The sequence below is a fragment of the Quercus robur genome, chromosome 9 (genome assembly GCF_932294415.1).
Source record: "Quercus robur chromosome 9, dhQueRobu3.1, whole genome shotgun sequence".
NCBI classification, from domain to species: Eukaryota; Viridiplantae; Streptophyta; class Magnoliopsida; order Fagales; family Fagaceae; genus Quercus; species Quercus robur.
The window spans coordinates 14,992,502-15,014,309 of record NC_065542.1 but is presented as its reverse complement, the minus strand read 5'-3'; the positions used below and the strand labels follow the sequence as shown (position 1 = coordinate 15,014,309).

The window sequence follows — 21,808 nt, the reverse complement described above, 5'->3', positions numbered from 1 at the left end:
TTTTTTTTTATACTGTGCTAAAGTTCATTTTAACAGACTTTTTTATTTCTTTGACTTGGGAACTCACATATCATTCTAGTCTTTCAGTACCCCCACCGAAACTTCACCCCATCTGCAAAGAAAACCCAATGCATTCGGTATTCCCATTAAAAAATGAATGCTGATTTCTTCACACAAACATTGTTGGTCAAGATTCTAAAGCTGCACCGACATTAGCGTGGAAGGGAGAAACTGGTAATAAGAAACAATTTTTTTTTTAAATCGGAAGGTTCTGCCCAGCTTATATTCAGGGAGACTAAAGACTTTGGACCAAAAAAACCGAGACTTCACCCCATCTGCAAAGAAAACCCAATGCATACTGTATTCCCATTAAAAATGAATGTTGATTTCTTCACACAAACATTGATTCTAGAGCCACACTGACATTAAAGTGGAAGGGAGAAACCGGTAATAAGCAACAATTTTTTTTTTTTTTAATCGGAAGGTTCTGCCCAGCTTATAAGGGAGACTATAGACTTTGGACCAAAAAAAAAAAATCAAAGTCTTCGAAACTTTCTTTTTAATCTTTAGAGGTTGAAAGTCTTTGGATAATAAATTTGTAATTTTATTATTAAAAAAAGTAATAATTTGAATTAGCATTATTTGAACAATCACGAATTCATAATTATCATTTGGTATAATTGCAATTTGATTTTGATAACAATGGTGGTAGCGTAGCAACCTCATTATGTTTAAGAGGCATTTGGTCTAATTTGGGTTTTCAAATAAGAGACTCAAAGTTTTGCTTATTTTTCTTTAAATTTTAAGAGACTTTTATTTTAACTAAATATTATTAATATTTGAGTTTATAGGAGTTACGTCCACTGGGTCGAATAATCTATATATATATATATATATATATATATCCAAAGTTTAGAGAAAATTCAATTAAATTTTAATTAGAGACTCAATTTTTTGCCACGTGTCTCACTTAATTTTTTAATTTTGTGCCAAGTTAATTATTGAGTGTAAAAATTGAAGAATCCAAATCCACTTGGATTTCAATTGGAGTCTAATTTTCCGTCATGTGTCCATCTAAGTTTTTAATTTTTGTGGCAATTGAATTATTAAGTACAAAAACCGAAAAGTTTAAAATCCATTAAATTCTAATATATAAAATGAAAAACTATTACATATTTTAGAAATATATGGTTTAAAAAAAGTGTAAGCTAATACTATTTATAAATTTATAATTTGAACATCTTCTAAAAAAAAAAAAAAATATATATATATATATATATAATTTAAACCATATAGTTGTGATTGTTTTTAATTGTACATGTGCATATGTACAGGGTTACATGCTAGTTTAGGTAATTGAGAAGCAAGAGAGAATTTGGTATGTTGAATTCCATTGAAATTTGGCATTGGTAGTGTCGAACTACGGGCTAGAGAGAAGAAAGACTCTGACAGCAAATGCAGTACTACCTTTCATATTATTATAACACCAATTGTCTCTGTTACATTATGCAAACCGAATGACTCCCTTTAAAAAATTATATATATACAAGTTCTAAATCGTCAATTAATCCGTTCAAAATAAATACTATCAATTAAAGAATGCTCAAAGCATCAAAATTTTTGTTCAATTATTTTTAAGGACGTTTCCCAGAAAGCATGGAGATGGCAATATAGAAAACAAGTCATCAAACAACTGTAAGGCTCCAAATAATGGCATTTGGAATAATTTTGATTAATCATAACAATAATTATAAATTTTATATATATATATATATATATATGTATATATATTTAAATAAATCATCAATTAAAAAATGCTCAAAGCCTTAAGCTCTTTGTCCAATTATTTTTAAGGACATTTCCTAGAAAGCATTGAGATGGAAATATAGAAAACATGTCATCAACCAATGATATGCCTCATATTTTTTTTCCTTTTTTTTTTTTTTTTTTTTGGAAAGTTTCAACTTATGACGTCCACTCTTAATGATAGCTCTTTATCATTAGATCAAAGCACCAATTGGTTTTTGGTGTAGGCGGAGATTGAACCCCAGATCTCTTATTTAACCATCAGAGACTTTACCAATTGAACTAACTGGAACCCACTCATATTTTTTTTTTTTTTCTAGTTGTGAAAATTTAATGAGCACTTCAATAACAAACATAAATTAGAAGATATCTACAAAAATCCATAAATAAGGTGCTAATTTTCTTACATGGAAAACTCATTAACGAGAAGAGTAAAAGAACTTCTAATATAAAATAATGAGTTTATATATATATATATATATATATATATATATGTGGGGAGGGGCGGGGGAAGGAAAGCTTTGTTTTACTATTTAAAGAGTTTTGGTTTAAGGGGAGGAAAAATAAGAAATTCAAACTAATGACTTTGGTTTTATGAAGCGTTCTCTTCAATCACTTGTGTTACTCAAGAAGAATACAATTAAAAATTTAAAATAAGTCTAGAGTCCCACACTAAAAAAAAATTACAACTATCGAGAAAACAAATTGTTATTAATAATTTAATAGATAAAAATATGATATTAATAGTAAGGTTAGATAAAAATCAATAAAATAATAATAATAATTAACAATTCAACCATTGTGAAAATTACTGTGTTAATATTACTCATGCAATTATTAGGTCTAAAAAAGAAATACTTGTTTTTTATGGCAGAAAACTTTTAAAGTACAAGCTTTTTTTGTTATTAATAAACCTTTTTTTCCCCAAAAAAAAATATTAAACATTTTTTCAACTATAAACAAATAAACACAACTTTTTAGTGGAAGACTTGGGAGACTAGCTTTTTTTTTTCTTTTTCTTTTTTTCCCAGAACAAATACCACTTCATTGACTTGTTGACTTGTTGGCCATCTACTAAGCCTTGACTCTATTCTCTTCATGGTAGGTGTGTGGGAATTGAGAGGGACATACAGCACGCAAAAGATCGGTCTTACTCTTTGGTTGATGTGTTGCGGAGAAAATGCTTATTGCATGTTATGAAGTATACTCTACGATCATGGAACAGGAATTTATTGCAATATTTGAATGTTTTTCACTTAACAAATTTTATATGCAAAGAGACAAGCTTTTACTTGCTAAGAATACAAAAAACAAACAAAATGGACCAATTGATATATACATTTGAGAAGAAATTATACATCAATTGGTAATAGTATTCCTTTAGAACTTCAGAATTAGTTCAATCCAACCTAATTTTTGTAATTCCAGTAAGGATTATTTGCATACAAATAAAATATCATTAGAACTGTTATCATCTTTCTTTTTTTTCCTTTTCAAAAATCTAATTAAACTTCACTCTATTATTATTAATAAGAAACTTAAAATGCTTTTTTTATTTATTTTATTTTATAGGAATTGTATATTAATATAGGTTTCTCAATGTATTTTCTAGTATAAATCAATTAAAATTCTTCTTAAAAAAAAATCAATTAAAATCCATTGCTCCCACCAACAAAAAATTTTCCTTTAAAGTTATTATATAAAAGCCCAGAAAATGAAGATAATGTGTTGTAGAATCTTAAGGGTAAAACAAAAAGCATTCAGATTAAAAACTGATCAAACACAAGACTCTCATTAGTCTCCTATAAATTATCATCCAATTAGTATCATTTTCATTAGTAAAGACCTTACTGCTATTTACATAATAATAATCCGATACTAAGTACTAACAAACAATTTTTCTAAATTGGAAAGTTGTGCCTAGTGTATAAAAGAGCGACTCTAAAAGACTTTAGCAAGAAAAAACGAACTTTCCGTAACTCTCTTTAGAAGTTCAAAGTCTTTTAGATTATGAATTTGTAATTTTTTTTATTTAAAAAGGTATTAAATTGAATATCATTATTTTAAGCAAGAGCCTCTTATTGGCACTTTTTTTTATTGAAGAAAAAATGGAAGGTCCTACTTACAAGACTTCAGTCAATGCTTAAAGCATAGACCGGTTGCAGATAGAGTGTAGAATTTTTTAGTGTAAAACAAAACAAAATCAAACAGAGGTGCTCCTATAAATTACCATCCAATTAGTATCGTCTTCACAAAAAACCCTTACTTCTCATAATAATCTGAATCTGATAATGGAGGGTTCCTTAGGATTCCTTTTCCTGGTTTTTCTAATTATTCCTCTTCCTAATTTCTTCATTTTCTGCACCGGACACTCTCACTCTCAGCTTCGTTGCATTGATACCGAGCGACACGCCCTTCTCACCTTCAAGCAAGACCTTATCGATCCATTAAATCGACTCTCCTCTTGGACTGTTGATGGGGATTGCTGTCACTGGCTTGGTGTTGTCTGCCACAAGCTCACTGCTCACGTCCATCAACTCAATCTTTCAACCTTTTATCCGGGTGATTATGCAACTATAGAACAAATGGATGCCTATTCGCAGTCAAAGTTTGGTGGTAAGCTAAATCCTTCTCTGCTTGATTTGAAGCATTTGAATTACTTTGACCTTAGCTTCAATAATTTCTTTGCTTCTCCTATTCCCTCATTTCTCGGTTCAATGAAGAGTTTAACATCTCTTAATCTCTCTCATGCGAGATTTGTGGGACTCATTCCTCATCAACTTGGAAATCTCTCCAATTTGCACTATCTCAATCTCGATCAAGGTTATAGTTCTGCTGGTTTATATGTGAATAACCTTGAATGGCTTTCCGGTCTTCCTTTGCTACAACATCTCGATATGAGTTATGTTAATCTTAGCAAAGCCTCTGATTGGCTACAACTCACAAACACACTCCCTTCCTTGTTTGACTTGAGGTTGTCATATTGCCAACTCTCTTTCATTCCACCGACACCCAGTGTTAACTTTTCATCTCTCCTCACCCTCGATCTTTCAATGAACCAATTTGAAAACACTTTGATCCTATCTTGGATCTTTGGTCTTCGTAATCTTGTTTCTCTTGATCTATCTTACAATAACTTTCAAAGTCCAATCCCTATTGATCTCCACAACATGACTTCTCTTAGGCACCTCGACCTATCTGGAAACTATTTCAACCATACAATTCCCAATTGGTTATATAGTTTTAGTCGTCTTGAGTTTCTCAACCTTCGCAACAGTAATTTGCAGGGTACAATCTCCAGTGCCATTGGAAACCTAACATTTGCCATTAGTATTGACTTGTCAAAAAATGAACTTGGAGGAAAGTTGCCAAGATCATTGGGTAATCTCTGTAACTTAAGGGAAATCAGATTGTCAAACAACAAATGGAGTCAAGAGATATCTGAAATCTTAGAAAGTTTATCAGGGTGTCTTTCAGATAGACTAGAGATCTTAGACTTAAGTTTTTCTCAACTTCATGGTCATTTGCCGGATGAACTTGGGCTATTTAAAAATCTAGTCATACTTTCTTTTCTGTATAATTCAATTTCAGGTCCAATTCCAGTGTCTTTTGGAAATCTTTCATCTTTGACAAACCTAGATTTTTCAAATAATCAATTCAGCGGAACTCTCCCTCAAAATTTGGGGCAATTAAAAAATCTAGTCGATCTTTCTTTTTCAAAGAATTCAATTTCAGGTCCAATTCCGATGTCTTTAGGAAATCTTTCATCTTTGGCAAACCTGGACTTTTCACATAATCTGTTTAATGGAACTCTCCCTCAAAATTTTGGACAATTGAAAAATCTAGTGAGACTTGATTTTTGGAATAATTCAATTTCGGGTCCACTTTCAGTGTCTTTTGGAAATCTTTCAACTTTGACATACCTGGATCTTTCCTATAATGAATTTAGTGGAACTCTCCCTCAAAATTTTGGGCAACTTTCCAAACTAAACACTTTATATATTGAATCAAATATGCTTGAAGGTGTTGTGACTGAAGTTCATTTTTCCAATTTAACAAGTTTGATCAAACTTTATGCATTTGGAAACCATTTGACTTTGGAAGTAAGTAACAATTGGAATCCTCCTTTTCAGCTTGAGTCTTTAAGCTTTCAATCATGGAATTTAGGGCCAAATTTTCCTGCATGGCTTTGTTCACAAAGACATCTTCAGAATTTGGATATATCAAATACAGGGATTTCCGGTGTTGTTCCCCCTTCATTTTGGAACTTGTCTTCTCAGTTTGTCTCTCTAAATCTGTCCCAGAATCTACTCTATGGAGAGATAGTAAACAGTCTCATGAATTGGTCTTCTGATTCCGTGATTGATCTAAGTTCAAATCATTTCAATGGGTTGTTACCTTTTATATCCTCTAAGGTAATTGTGCTAGATCTTTCTAAAAACTCGTTCTCAAAATCTATTTCTCACTTTCTGTGTTTCAAGATAAATGAGCCCAAACAAATAGAAGTTCTTAATCTTGAAAGAAATCTTTTATCTGGAAAAATACCTAATTGTTGGATGAAGTGGAATAGCTTGGTGGCCCTGAACTTGGGAAACAACAATTTCATTGGCAGCATTCCAACATCCATTGGATCTTTGACCCTTCTTAAGTCTTTGCACCTATACAACAACAAATTCTCTGGAAAACTACCATTTTCATTGAAAAATTGTGAGAAGTTAGTGACTATTGATGTTGCTGAAAATGAGTTTGTTGGGCGCTTACCTTCCTGGATAGGACATAGATTTTCAAGCTTGATGATTCTCAACTTCCGCTCAAATAATTTCCATGGTCACATACCAGATCAACTTTGTGCTTTAACTTCACTTCAGATTTTGGACCTTTCTTATAATAATCTATCTGGAAGCATACCTAGATGTGTTAAAAATTTTAGTGCCATGGCCACAAAAAATAATTCTAATCACATCATGTGGCTTATTTCCTTGACATTTTATTATGGTGAAACTCTCCCACTTGAAAGTGCTTTGCTTGTGATAAAGGGGAAAATTTTTGAGTATAGCACCATTCTCCAACTGGTAAAAAGTATAGACTTTTCCAAGAATAGTTTATCAGGAGAGATCCCCAAAGAAGTTACCTATCTTCAAGGATTAGAATTTTTAAATTTGTCATATAATCTCTTCAGTGGAAGTATTCCTGAGAATATAGGTAGTATGGGATCACTGGAATCCATTGATTTCTCTTTGAACCAACTTTCAGGCCACATTCCCTCAAGCATGTCAAGTTTGACATTTTTAAATCATTTGAATTTGTCAAACAACAATTTGACTGGGAAAATCCCTTTAAGTACTCAACTACAAAGCCTAAATCCTTCTGGTTTTATTGGAAACAAACTCTGCGGACTACCACTTACTGAAAATTGTACAAATGGTGTAAAACCCAACAATGAAAACATAGGGAGTAAAACAACTGGTGGACTTGAAGTGGATTGGTTCTATGTGAGCATGGCACTCGGCATTGTGATTGGTTTTTGGAGCGTATGTGGTCCTTTACTATTGAACAAGCAATGGAGAATTATCTACTTTCAATTCCTAGATCAAATGGGGTACAAGCTTAAGGGTGTTATTTCATTGTAAGTAAATGTTGTAAGATTCCTAATATTTAGTGCAAGCTTCATGTGATCATCATAATCAATATTTTGATGATGTCTATAACATCTTTGTGTTAGTTAATTGATTCCATTGGCTAATATGAATATTGTGTGTTTTTCCTATGAATGTCAAAATTTGTAGTTTAATTTGATACCTGAAGATTAACTTTGTGAAAATCAAATTTTAGTTCATACAGCAATGGATTCATTAAAAGTAGTTTACTACACCTTGAATAACACCTAGTCTTTGCTTGTATTACTTAAAAAAAAAAAAGTTGGTCTATTCCCATAGGCAAGCTAAGTGTTCATCCAGGATCTAGCTATCCTGATAGCTCTCTTTAGAATCTCTTAGTCCTCGCTTTGTAGAGTTTCAATGAAAAACAACAATATTGTGCATAACTGGGAAAACTAAATGTGTTGTTTCTGAAAAATATCTAGGCTATCAATTTGATCCCTTCCAATCAGTTTCTAAGAAGGAAGCCTAGGCTACAAAATAGTGCCTCTCTAAAGTTTACTTTTCCTCCCCTGCCAAATCCTGCCTTCGATGTTTGTGGAGAACATTCTCAGACTTTTTTTCCAATAATCTCAAAGAAATAAATAAAACTAACTTGGATCTTGAATTTAAGGTTTTCAGCTTTTTGGTTTTTCTTAAAATGTTAATTAAATGTACCCAATAATTTGACACAGTAGTAAGTGTAGTGCTATGCTTCTATTCTCTCTGGTCTCCCAAATGACAGTTAATTTACTATTCCTTTCTTCTAAATAACATGTATCTCAGCTGTGCTTACCCTGAGTTTCAGGATATTTAAAACTAGATGGTTCATTTTTAAAGAGTCATGGTTATGCTTGGAAAGGACCAACACTGAAAGGTACTGTAAGGGGATTTGGCAACTTAATTGGGATTAGCCATATGCAAGATTTACCCATTTTTGGTTCCCTACTTAGGTGGACAATTTCTCAAACATCATATTGAAGACGAACATGAAGCTTGCAACTTGCAACTTGCAACTTGCATGTCAAGCTCAATAGTGTCCAATGGAATACTTTATCCCACTTGCAAGAAAGTTTGTAGTGTATGTGAAGGTCCTATTTACAAGTCTTCAGAGAACCATAACCCTAGCATACATGAAAATTTACTTATTAATAAAGCATACATGAAAATTCTCATGTGTCGAGATAATCAAACCATAAACAGTACTATAGTAGTCCACTTCTTTCTAAGGTGATATTTAAATGACCACTTTGGTTAATTACTAAAGAAAATGAATAAAGGCATAAACATTATTTGTGAGCTAACCATCAATGGCTGGTTTTGGCTAAAAACCTATTTAAACACGCGCTTGTGTTGTTGCCTGCTATTAAACATGTAAAGGTTCCTTTGAATTCAATTATTGCATCATCAGATTTGTGTCTTTCATAATTGTTGCACTTCTCTTGCTATAGTTTTCTTTGTAATACCCTACAATTCAAGCCTATGCAAAGGAGTTCCAATCTAACTTGCAATGAGAAAGAAAAACAAGCCCTTCTAAGTTTCAAATCTATTACAAGTCCTTCAAGTAGGCTCTTGTCTTTGTATGTTCAAGATTTCTGAAGATGGATTGGAATCTGACTTGACAACGTTGGTTCAAATCAAGTTGAACTCCACATAGGAATTAATATTCTGCTGATGAATATAGATTACCATTGGGTGGCAAGATTAATCCTTTTTTTACAGGATCTAGAACTACTAAATAAATTGAGTTAATTATTCTACTGGTGAGGGCATTCCTAGCTATTTTGGTTACTTGGAGTTTAGAAATCTATCACAGCTTTACTTTGTTAATCTATAGGAAAATGATCTTTATTTGAATAGTCTAATTTTGGTTTCTCATCTTTCTTTTCTGCTATATTTTTATGCAAGTGGTGTCAACTTTCAAAGGGAAAAAGAAAAAACCTTCATGTAAATTAGCTCCCTTTTATTTTAACATTATGGTCATCTCAATGCCAAATTCATAGCATGCATTGGTCCCTAAAAATGTCAATTTTCTATCCCTTGAAGAGCTTAATCTTTCTACGAATTTTTTTTTTTTTCCTTAATAGTTATGACAATGGGAGAGGAGGATTTGAACCCTGGATGTTTCTGTTGGAAACACCACAAGGTGTCAATTGAGCCACAAAGCTCTTGGCCAATCATTTCAGTGGCACAATAGCAATTAGTAATAAACTTTCATACCTATCCTTAGACTTTAGTAATCTACAATGCCAAGTACCGAGTACCAAACTAAATCTTTGCAACCTTAAACACGTTTTTGTACAGTAGTCAACTATCTGAGAAAATCCCAGATTCCTTAGGCCATTTTAGGCATCTTGCATATCTTTCTAAATTTGATAAGTTCTTCTGTGGTCCCATCCTGAATATTTTGGAAAATTGTTAACCTTGTGGAAATTACATCTTCACACTCTGTTGTCATGAATGTAAGCCCCAATGGGGCACCTACTTTTGAACTCAACGCCATCATAGTGAGTCCACACTTCATGCATGGTTACCAACACAGAAATCTTATGTAGTTAGACATCTCACAAATAAGAATTTCAGACAGTTCTAAACTAGTTCTGGAATTTGGCTATGTACATTAAATTGATCAATCTCCCTGAGAACAAACTTGATGGAAAATTGGCAATGTATCCAAGGTATTGCTAAATTATGAACTTGTTCATTGAGTTCCAAATGTTTCAAAGGTCAGCTACAACAATCATCTCCAAATGTTACAATTTTGAATATTGCATTTCTAGACCAAGATCCTCATTTTGTGCCAAAACATTATTAGAAATTTGCCTGATAGTTTTTGACATATCAGATAAATGTCAATCAAGAGAACTTTATCATTGCCAAATGCATTGGCTATTTTTGACCCAATTAAATTAGGAACAATAACCTTTCAGGTGTGATTCACAATCACGAATCATTGGCTCCTTTATATAAGCTTGAACCCTTGTGCTTGAACAACAATAGCTTCTTCATAATTGTACCTTTTTTATTGCAGAATTATACACATTGTGGGCTCCTCGATCTAGACTGGAATAGGTTCACAGGGGATTATACCATGCTAGATGGTTGAAATGATAGTTGTCCAAAAATATGGCAACTTGCTTCTCTTTTGGTATTGGATTTTTGCCAATTATAGCCTCAAGATATTTACCAAGGTGTTCCAATGAATTTGAACCTTACATTTACTTCTTTTCTCTAGAACTTTTTAAGTCTTTTATTATTCCATGTTTGTAAGGAGCATATATGGTATACCTTTCAAGTAACTCCTGTATTAGTTTCCAATGAGGTTTCCAATGAGGTCTTATTGGATTTTGTTTCTTGAAATCATCTCAAAGTCATTTGATGCGAAAGATACCAAAAAAAGTTGAGAACATGATATTGTTGGAATTCCCTGATTAAAAGTGAACTAGTTCCTTGAAATTTTCAGTGAGCTAGTATTTAAGTGAAAGTCATTATCTTCTACACTTTAGACTTCAAAGATATGTCCTCAATGATAGTAAATCTTCTATGAGATATACTCCCAAACATTATTTCCTTAACAATTTTTTGGTGTTGTTGATGTTGTAGGCACTACATTGAAAATGTGATTGAATTCGTATCTAACTTTCTACCCAATGGATTTTTATTTCAGATATATTCTGATACTAAAATGGGGGCAATATTTTCAATTTTCAGTCTAGTTTTGTTGACCGTTGCCATATGAAATATGGTTCATTTTGAAATGCGACCTTCATTTAAAAATGATTTGAGAACACTATGCTTTAGAAGGAAACAGACTAGCTAGGCACTATAAGGAGTTATTCCTCACATTTGTATTGTACAATTTTGTACTATACCACACATGTAACAAGCTAAAAGCTTACGCTGTGGCAATACTATTGATGATTGTAGGTCCTTGGGTCCTTGTTATGCATATGCTTTGGAAGGTAGCTCCAGTTCATGCTTTCCAAGAGGCCACAAAGATTACTTTAAAATTGTAGTAGGCCTCATTACCTCCAGAATTTGTTCTAAATTGTGCGTGAATAAATTGCTAAGGATTTTGATTTTTGCATATGTACAAACTATTTATATACTTAGTGGAAAGTCATATCACTTTGCACCAAAAAGAGTAAAACATAAGGTTATTTGTTTATATCTTTCCAATTTTAAGCAAGTCTGGAAACAACTAGATTTACTTGTCTATTCCTCAAAATGGACTGCTGCTGCTTTTTTCCAGTCAAGGGATGGCTAAATTCCTGGTAAGGGGGGTGGGGGGTGTGAAGTTTTTGATGTGCTAGCAAACATGACTTTTTTGACAAACAACCTAAAAAGTACTAATCAGTATAGGTGAATACATAGTGTGACATCATACTACTGGTTTAGTATAACCCCATACAACACTACAGAATAAACAATTCAAGGGACAAAAACAATGCTCACAGAATGTAATTGTTTTTTGCAGTTGATAGGAAGGGCTAAACATCAAAAGGGTGAAATGACAAACAATTAAAGTGCTCGCCCTTTTATAATGTCAAGGCTCATTTCACTAGGATCTGTTGCTTGCAACTCGACTTGAATGCCATCTAGTTCCCTCTTGAATCTATCCTTGGAGCTAGCATAGACCATCTTACTTCTCACCTTTGATGTATCAGGTGACCTGAAAAACAAGAGAAGTGAACTTTCTTAGGCACCATTACATATTAAATTGTTTATTGTTTTGACCTTCAATATAATCGCATGCCTCCAAAGATATGGCTCAAGCCAAATATAAATTGGAATCCAGTTTCTAGTTTCATTGTGTCATTAGCATTTTGAGTACTTTCATTATTACATGGGAAGCAAATTTGCCTTGAGTGTTCTTTGAGTGCTAATCAAGATTTAATACCCATGGTACCTTTATTCTTTATTTCAACATGCTACTATGTACACCAAAGGAGAAAAAATAATCTTTATGCATATAGACTTCTTTGAGGAAAAGTAGAATTACCATGCAATGAAAAAAATCTTGCTTTTCTGGCAATTCTCATCAGTGATGAAGTCAAAATCATAGACAGCATAGCGGCACTCATTGGCAGGCAAAGATTCAGTAAAGTCCTCATAGGTTTCATCTGGGCTTCCCAGTTTCTCCACCACCACTTCTTGATCCTCAATCTTGAAAATAATGAACCGGTAATTCCTCTTCGCTTTTAACTCCACGAACTTCAGTTTACATTCATCATGCACAGCCATTCCAGATACTGCATTCGCCTAACCCAAAGATTTTATTTTGGAAGAAGGAAAGAAAGATATGTATCAATGACAGAAGGCCTAACAGAAATCATCATGCATATTATACGGTAAAGATAATAGGAATTATTTGTTTCAGATGAAAAAAATATCAAGAAATGCATAACAGCACTTGGTTTAGTATACTGTGTCATAATTTATTGGACATAGCATATTGTCATTACTAGATTGCATCACAAACAAGTGGACTTGTTTTGATTGTGGCATTAAGAGATGATAGAAATAGCTACTTTCTGTCCATTTTGTAAAAATGTTGGCACCATGGAATGCAAATAATTTTATTCTCCCATGCAGTTTGTGCAGGATGCTATCAATAAAGTTTACATGTCTAGAATACTTCCAAAATTAAAATAACAGGAAGCAGCATGCAATGTTCATTTTGGAGAATTAGAGTACATTACAATAATGATAAATAGTGCGCTAGATCTGCTTTGCCTAATTTCTAACGGTGACCTCTACAATGATGACAGGCATATATATACATGATAACAGAGAGAGAATGTTTTTGGATTGATAAATTACAGAGAAAAATACATGTAATCCATCATGAGGATCTATACTGACTCCAAAGATTTTGGATTAAAACTTTGTGGCTGTTGCATATATTGAAGAAGAAAAAATAATAGTGTTGAAATTAAAGAAAAATATAATATAAAATAATGTAAAGATATTACAGTGGAAATTTTTTTTATTATCTGATTCAAAAGTTCAAGGTGCCTTACTATCAATGTAATGGAATATAACCATTCATATGTAACCAATGTTTAAATGTTAATAAAATTGTTATACCATTCTTGCTTTTCTTTTGATAGTTTAAGTACTTTCTAATTTTATTCTCACATATTATAAATAAATAAATAAAAAGCCATTGAAAATGAAGACTCTGGTGAGAGAGATAAGGGACGTACCATGTTGTCCTCCAATAAGAGACACAAAGCTTTGTCAGAAATGAAGAAAGAAAAAAGAACAAGAAGAAAGGAGGAGAAAGAAACAGAGAGATGGGAAGCAGAGGGACAGAGAGAGAGATCTATTTTTTGGTGAGACAAATAAAAGGTGAGAAAAATGCGGGAGGAAGAGAAATTTGAGGGACAAAACAGAGGCCGAGAATTTTCAATGCTTCAATGGCTGATCATGTCTACAACTAACAGTTCATATCGCCACGATATGATTGCATGGGCAAACCATAGTTGGTTTCTTTATTCCTATTAAAAAAAAAAAAAAGTAGCTGGTTTCTTTTTTTTGTTATTAAAACCCAAATGCTCTTGGACTTATATTTGTTGGGGCCCTGAGTTTTTGTTTATTGGTTAAATGATGGAGTTTTTATTAGTTACGACTTACAAGTGCTTTTCACACTTATTTCAAAATCATCCTTATACTTTAAATTTTAAAATGTTTCAAAATTTTCACTATCGTCATGTGATTGATGAAAAATATAAACATAGTAAACAGAATTCTTCAAGTCAATGTCATTTTGTTTACATGTAACCTATGACTTGACATGAATTTCATTTATGAAATCAGTATTTTCTATCCATTATATGACGATAATGATTTTTTTGAAACAAAAAGTAGGAGAACTAAAAATAGAGTCACATGACATGAATTTCTTACAAAACCCGAACCATGCATAATAACCTTTTTGAAACAATTTTGAAAGTATGCTACTAAAGTATTTTAAAGATGATTTTAAAGGTGAAAGGTTGAGCACTAAATCGTTCAACTTCTTAAACAATTCAACTTTTTACTTCTTTAGGATTTTAATGATTTTGTTTAGAGTCATTACTAAACCATGATCTTTTTCTTTTTTAGGCTGGCAGTTTCTCATACCGCCATCCCCTCGCCCTATTAACTAATCTTAAGTGGGGTCAACAAATCCTAACCAAGTGTAATACTATTGGTACTTGTGTATGAATAAACAATTTTTACCAAAAAATTTGGCACTACAATCATGTTCTTCAAGCAACAAAATATATAAAGAGAAACATAATTAATTTCATTTCTTGCAATTCCAAAATATCATATACATTAATGAATGAATCTAAAGTTCAGGCAACAATGACAGTATTGCATTAAATTCCAATGTTAATTATATTCAAACATATAATGAAACTAATAATGAGCTGCTTCCTTTATAATCAGTCAAAGAAAATAAATACACAGAAAACTAGTACAATTTTTTTTTAGTTGTGGTATGGCATGTGTCTATGAGTGGACAGAAATATACTGAAAATAAAACAATACTCAGGATTTTACAACTAATGAGTTACAAACAACTTCGAATTTATGTTGATAAAAGTTAGGTCATCATAAAGGGTCACCCCCCAACCCCAAAAAAAAGAAACCCTCAGCTAAAAAAGAATTTTGGGAAATTTTTGCAAGACTCTCCAATATAATCTGGAATGTTGCAATTTTCCCGCCAAAATTTCATGATACAACAAAATTTATCAATCCACAAAATTCACAATACTGGGCCCCTGTTTCTTCTTTGGTTTTACACAACTTTCTTTCACATTAGAAGCCGAACCAACTTTTGACTCAGATCCATCTTTGTTACCACCATGTTTGTCATCAGTAAAGAAATCATCCTCAAGATCATCACCGCTAGCAAATTTGATCACTTGCCCTCTTGGCCTCTCTTCATTAACATATGCTGAACACAAGCAAAATAAATATATCAGAACACAGAGAGAATGCTTTTAACAAAAAAAGAAAAAGAAAATAATAGTAATAATAATAAATAAAATTTCTGAAGTCTCAATATTACATATTTCAAAACAGATACATAAAACAGAGTAAAGGAAAAAGAGGGTATGTATTTGCATATCTACTGATAAGTTTTATGAAATGTATTTAAAAAATCCCAAACTTTCCTGATTCATTTAACTGTATTAGATTTAGATCCAAACATCTTTTGCAGATCCAACTTGATTATCTACATTAAGTAATTCTTCACCAAATTTAACCCTACTTTAAATCAGTTTCCCTAGCAGAAGTACTTAGCCATACAAAGCTCAGGGTGCCTCAATTTAGTTTATCTCTTTTTTTAAAGAAGGTATAATGTTAACAATGTACCAGGAGTCACCTTCAAGATGCCTTGGTGGTGAAATGGTAGACAAGCGAGACTCAAACTCTCGTGCTAAAGAGCATGGAGGTTCAAGTCCTCTTCAAGGCATAATATTGAGAAATGAGAATACTCACTGAATGAGCAATTCAATTAGAGGCGCCTGTTATTTTACATTGGATCAGAGAGCTGACCTCAGTGGTACAGAAACGGTTCAAATTTCCAGAGAAGCATGTGGAGCTTTACACTGAAAAGGTCAACAACAAAGTGTTTTGCTCTATTTCTCAAGCCAAGTCTCTCTGATACAAGCTTCTAGGAGGGCTTGCTAAGGAGTACTGAGATTTATAATGGAAAGCAGGGCAAAGGGATGTGATTGTGAGGTGATTGTCAGTGGAAAACTTAGGGCACTACATGAGAAGACCCTGAAATTCAAGGACGGATATATGATTTCTTCCGGTCAGCCAGTCAATGAATTTATCGACTTTGTGTTAGACATGTTCTTCTTGGTATCAAGGCCAAGATAATGCTTGATTGGGATCCGAACAGGAAGACAGCCCCTAAAACTCCCTTACCTGATCTGGTTCACCCCACATTCCCAAGGAGGAAGAACGCTTCTGATTGCCAGAAGTGGCAACAAATATTGAGGTCCTCCCAGTGGCATAAAGCTTCATGGTTGTTACTCTAATGAACCAATCACGCACGTTACACTTTTATCTTGAATATCTGAGTTCTATATTGTTGTTGTTTATTGCCAATATTGGTACAGGGAGTTGTAATAGGTCTTTTTTCTTTTTTCCTTTTTTGGGAAGATTTCAAAGTTTGAATTATAGTTAATTAATCATTAATTCTGTTTCTTACTTATCCAATAATAATAATAATAATAAGTTAATAACAATAAGTAAGATTGAGTCATGGAAGTAATGTGGATAGTATTAAATGGTTGACCACCATATCTACTTTTGGATATGAGTAACGACACAATTCTATAATCCAATACTAAAAACTCCAAGAAAAGAAACAATGTAGGAATTTGTGATCTTAAAACTTACATGTGTAACCAGCTCCAGCAGCAGCTACAGAACCTCTGTATCCTTTGTTAGGACAATCTTTTGCCAAATGTGTTACACCACCACATATTTTACAACAACCACCCTGAGGAATTAGGGGAGGAAAATATATAGAGAAATGTCAGATTAAACATAAAAGGGAAGTGCAAGGCCAGCTCAAAACATCATCTAAATTTTTGAAAACATCTAATTTTTGAAAGTTAGTCCCCCTCACATGAATATGGTATTCTATGCTTTGAAAACTTAAACATAAGGATGGTAAATTAGTAAACCTTTGGATAGATTCCACGAGTATTTTGAGGACAATCCTTGCTCAAGTGTCCACGTTCATTACATATAAAGCAATTGGCAAACTTAGTTCCTCCTGAAATGCCAAAGAAAGCAATTATGGTTCATAAAAAAGAACAAATGATCGAAAGTACAGACTCAGAGGACTTCGACTTTTGGCAATCAGATTGACACAACTGTACATGTGATTGTGCCATCACAGGAGCAGAAAACCAGCCAATTTGTTGAACATCTAGCACACACCCAAATTACATAATCGATCACTTTATTCACATATCCAATTGATGATTATCCAAATCATGCATGCTATCCAACTGTTTTAAATAAAGTATTTATATGATTGACAGGCCACACACAGATGAAAAATTATTCCAATAAGGTTTGTCTTTGTTTTTTGTTAATTGATGTCCATTACTCAAGCTGTACTGCACTAAAGCACCAATATTATATGAAGTAGCGTTTTAAATTGCTTGTGTAGAAAAGTCTGTTGTAAATTGTAATACTTTCTGACCCCCAAAGAACTGACCCCAAAGAATCAAGAAGATACTATGAAAATTGGCATGAAGATTTCTGATGCAATCGTCATCAGCCTGTAACTTTTCGATCCAAAAACTTATTTCAAATGTCTCTTTCTTCATGACATCTCTTCCAAAAAGCCCCATGCAACCAACTCCAAAGTCCAAACATAAAAGGAGTTTCATCCATAACATAGTCAATTACTCAATTCCAAAACACAAACAATTCTTATTATTTTTATAAGAGGATTACCTATCAAAAAAAAAAATTTTATAAGAGGATGAATAAAATGATTTAAAAGTGAAAATTTTCACTGTTACTAATAATTGCCAAATGAAAAGCTATCAATTTGACTACGTTGCACCTCATGAAGTTATAAACTGATCTCTTGCCATATTTATTCATATAAAAAAAAACAATTTCATTTTAACTTGAACTGAATTCTGTGTACATTAAGACAATGCAATGTGAACACATAATCCAAAGCATGATTAACTTGAAACGGTATAAAGTAACCCAAAAGGTAGTTCACCTTCTTGAAGAGGTTGGGAGCACTGAGCAAGCGAATGCCCAGATTCCCCACAATTATAGCAGAACTTCTTGTCCATTGTCTCATCATTCTTGTTAGGGCAATTCTTGACACTATGTCCTCGATGCCGACAAAGCAAGCATATCTGCAAGCATCATAAAATACAGAAAACCACCACCATAAGCTAACTCTACACCATAAAAGGAAATTTCCCATTTCCATTGAAACTTTCATTCCATAAATCCTATCAAAGAACAAAGCATAGCCCACTTATATTTTTTATTATTCAATCACACACTCCATGCCTTAATGCCATCAAACTGAAACCCCATATAAAATCCAAACACTGTAATCATTCCTAATTTACTGCCTGGAAATACAAACAAAACAGAACCCACAATAAATTTAACCTCTCTACAACTTCCACTACAATTTGAAACCATAAAATAAACATCTTTTTTTTCCAAAATAGTGAAACACCCAGATGAAGAAACCTCAAAATGAAACAGAATTGGTGCAAAAAAACAGACCTTGTTCTTTTCCCATTGAGCTTTCTCAGGGCAATGCTTGGCAATATGTTCTTTAGCTTTGCAAATATAACAGCTTTCACCAGGCTTCATCCCAGGGACTCTTAGTGGGTGTTTTGTAAACCCTTTTCTGAAGGGTTTGTTTGGGTCATTGGATGCATTGGATTCAGACTTTTTGCGCTTGAACTTGCTCATTTTTTTCTTCTTCTTGTCTGGGTCTTTGGGGGGCGTTGGCTCAGGCTTTGGGAACTGGTCTGGGTGTTCTTCTCTGTACCTCTTCTTAGCTAGTCTCTGTCTTTTGCTCACCATTTTTGGATGAGACTGTGTATTCGTATGAAGGGTTTAGCAAAGATTTGGTGAGGTTTTGGGAGGAGGAGGCTGTGACTCTGAATTGTGAATTTTGTGATAGAACGAAAGGGTTTAAGCTGGAGTAGTAATCGGCTATGGTTGTGATCATTGTAAGTTTTTGGTTTTGACGGTTTATTGGCTGAAGAGGAGAAAGTCAAAGATGTTTGGTGTTATAAATGTTAAACTTTCTACCTTCAACTTTAAAAAGGTTTTATTTATCCCTAGACTATTTTAAATAAAATAAATAAATAAAATTCTTTATAAAAGCAAAAAATAATAATAATAATAACTTTTTAAAATTTAATGATGAAAATACGAAATTCATGCAAAATTTAGGAATGAAAAAAAAAATTAAGTTTCTGTTTTGGTCTTTTCAAATATTACGTTAAATTGTATAAAATTTATATTGTGGGGCCCAATAATTTATGGGTCAGGTCCCTTTGCTCGTGGGAAGTCCAAGGGCCCAAGCCAAAGATAGCTACGGCCCAAGCTCAATAATATAAAGCCCAAATGGCCCGGAGATGTTGCCGAGGACAGTTCGGTCCTCGGCAGACCCAAAATTCCACCAAAAAAGAGGGGCAAAAACGGTATAGGACCAGACTGGATAGGAGATCTAAAATATCTCGGGAAAGTTGCCCTCATTACCCTTCCCAGATAAGACTCAGCATCCAGTAGAGCCGGATTCTTCGGCTTTATCAACCATCCCCAACAATTCTGGGATTAGACTGACGGGACAAATATCAGTCTCGTAAAAGTTGACCCTACACGTGGACGAAGGATAGCAAACGTAGGCTAGTATAAAAGAGAAAGTAAGTAATCTGGATAAGGGGGGGGAAACATTGGACAAAAAACCAAGGACTCCCATCCTATCTCAAGGAGAAAGACTCCATGGGTGTAAACTACTTAAAGAAGTATGCATACTGCAAAAAATCACCGCCGGACAACCGAAGGAAGACCTTAATGATCCCCGGACAAAGTCCGAGGAGTCCAACCCCTCAGGGTGTAATGCTAGAAGGCTTAAATGTTCAAGTCCAACTCTTATTTTTTACATGAATTCCTCTAAAAATAGGACCGGACCATCGCCCTGTGATCAAAGGCAAGCCTTTCAAGCCCACTCTCTACAAATCATATTGTGAGGGATCTTTCATGTATGAGTCCAATATCATTATTGGGCCGTTAAAGAAATCGTGTCCTTACAATTGGCACCGTCTATGGGAAAGGCTAGCGTGTTGGCGCGGCTGGCGGTGGAGTCAAGGCTATATCTAGCAGAGGTCCACGAAGTTTCCTCCATCTCCGGCGATATGCAGTTATTGCTTCGACATAAACTTCCGTTAGGGGCTACGCCCTGCAGTGCCGATGGCGCGGGCAACTCTAGGGGCTTCCGGTCTCAAGCCGACTCTCCCCGCCCTGGTCTAGGGGCTAACCTTTGAAAAATAAATAAATACAGAGAAAAAACTACTTAAAATTACAAGTTTTGGACAGAACCAAGGCCTTGCATGGTCCTCGGACTCAAGCCTATGGGGAAACCAAGTACTCAAAAGTTTTGGACAGAACCAAGGCCTTGCATGGTCCTCGGACTCAAGCCTATGGGGAAACCCAGTACTCAAAAGTTTTGGACAGAATCAAGGCCTTGCATGGTTCTCGGACTCAGGCCTCTGGGAAAACCAAGTACTTATAACGAAAAACTACATTACAAAGACCGATGCAATATAGAGCAATATGTCGCCTGAAAAGTGATCGGGGTTCCCAACTGCTCAGCCAACTCCTCGGATGGGTTATTTCGAGATTATCATTCTCGGACAATATTTTCGCACTTATTACAGAACCGTTCAACCGTTATCTCGGTTAGTTTCCTAAGTTTAACTTACTATGAATTGTTATTATTATGCCTGGTAGTGTCGGTAAATTAGAATTAGTTGGATTGTGTTTCAAGGGTTTTTGCTCTAAATATTGCTGAGGAGAAACACACACATGAAGCACACCCATTCACAAAGTGGTGTTGCCAAAAGAACAGTATTCAAAACAAGTAAATAAATTTCCATTTTTACTAAAACAAAGAAATAGTACAGCGTACAATGAAAAGCTGGAATCAGCTTATGTTAAAGCTCACTGTATAATTGAAAGGAAAGATACAAGAGAATAAGATAAAGCCGAGGAAGTGGATCAGAGGAGAGGTTGGCTACTGCTCCAAGACCTTGTTCTTCCTCAATGCTTTTACATGCCCATAACTCAGGCAGCAAAAGAAACCCAACTTGAGCCTTACACCGCTGAAGGAAAGGTGCAGGGAGCCGGAAGTTGAGAAGCTTTCACCAAAAATTTGCCTGCGACAAGGCAGAGGCGCTGATGGCGGAGAATCTTTCTTCTGACACGCCAAAATTCTGGCATGAACAGAACCTGCTTCGGATTTTGACTAAAAGGGGGAGAAACACCCTTTCCCCTCTGTCGAAGCGGAGTATTCTCTTGAATTTATGCTTCTTTTGCCTGTACCTCACTACTTTGAGTCTCAGGAGGACACGGTGCCTCTGTGGCGGAAAGAGTTCCTTTTCCTCAACCCTCGCCTCAGACATGATATACTAAGGGAGGAAACTGAAGGACTTGTGCGAAGGTAAAACATCTTTCTCTCCTATTTATTTAAAAAGGTAAGGTGGTGGCATTTAATTCTTGCAGCGTCCCAAGGAACGCTACAGACAAAATGACTCTGGCTCAACTTCCAACACCACCTGCAACCA

The 21,808-nt window shown here is 34.2% G+C and overlaps 4 protein-coding genes across 4 annotated transcripts; 2 read left to right on the top strand and 2 right to left on the bottom strand.

Annotated features, from left to right (window-relative positions):
* Positions 1-4,073: 4,073 nt before the first annotated feature.
* LOC126700754 (receptor-like protein EIX1) lies at positions 4,074-5,366 on the top strand (the record flags this gene model as incomplete). Its single annotated transcript, XM_050398943.1, has 1 exon — positions 4,074-5,366. A coding segment is annotated over exon 1 (1,269 nt), but the record flags the coding sequence as incomplete, so codon positions are not given.
* Positions 5,367-5,388: 22 nt separating this feature from the next.
* Positions 5,389-8,655, top strand: LOC126699857 (receptor-like protein EIX2). The gene is made up of 2 exons (XM_050397831.1): positions 5,389-7,432; positions 8,251-8,655. The coding sequence occupies exons 1-2, from the start codon at positions 5,553-5,555 to the stop codon at positions 8,354-8,356; spliced, it is 1,986 nt and encodes a 661-aa protein (XP_050253788.1). The 5' UTR covers positions 5,389-5,552; the 3' UTR covers positions 8,357-8,655.
* Positions 8,656-11,689: 3,034 nt separating this feature from the next.
* On the bottom strand, positions 11,690-13,892 carry LOC126699635 (actin-depolymerizing factor 7). The gene is made up of 3 exons (XM_050397577.1): positions 13,652-13,892; positions 12,445-12,704; positions 11,690-12,114 (listed from the first exon to the last, which is right to left on the bottom strand). Exons 1-3 carry the CDS (start codon positions 13,652-13,654, stop codon positions 11,964-11,966), a joined length of 414 nt encoding a protein of 137 aa, XP_050253534.1. The 5' UTR covers positions 13,655-13,892; the 3' UTR covers positions 11,690-11,963.
* A 1,110-nt stretch (positions 13,893-15,002) lies between these two features.
* LOC126699634 (uncharacterized) lies at positions 15,003-19,136 on the bottom strand. Its single transcript, XM_050397576.1, has 5 exons — positions 18,735-19,136; positions 18,208-18,349; positions 17,144-17,235; positions 16,854-16,956; positions 15,003-15,393 (listed from the first exon to the last, which is right to left on the bottom strand). Exons 1-5 carry the CDS (start codon positions 19,038-19,040, stop codon positions 15,188-15,190), a joined length of 849 nt encoding a protein of 282 aa, XP_050253533.1. The 5' UTR covers positions 19,041-19,136; the 3' UTR covers positions 15,003-15,187.
* Positions 19,137-21,808: the final 2,672 nt, after the last annotated feature.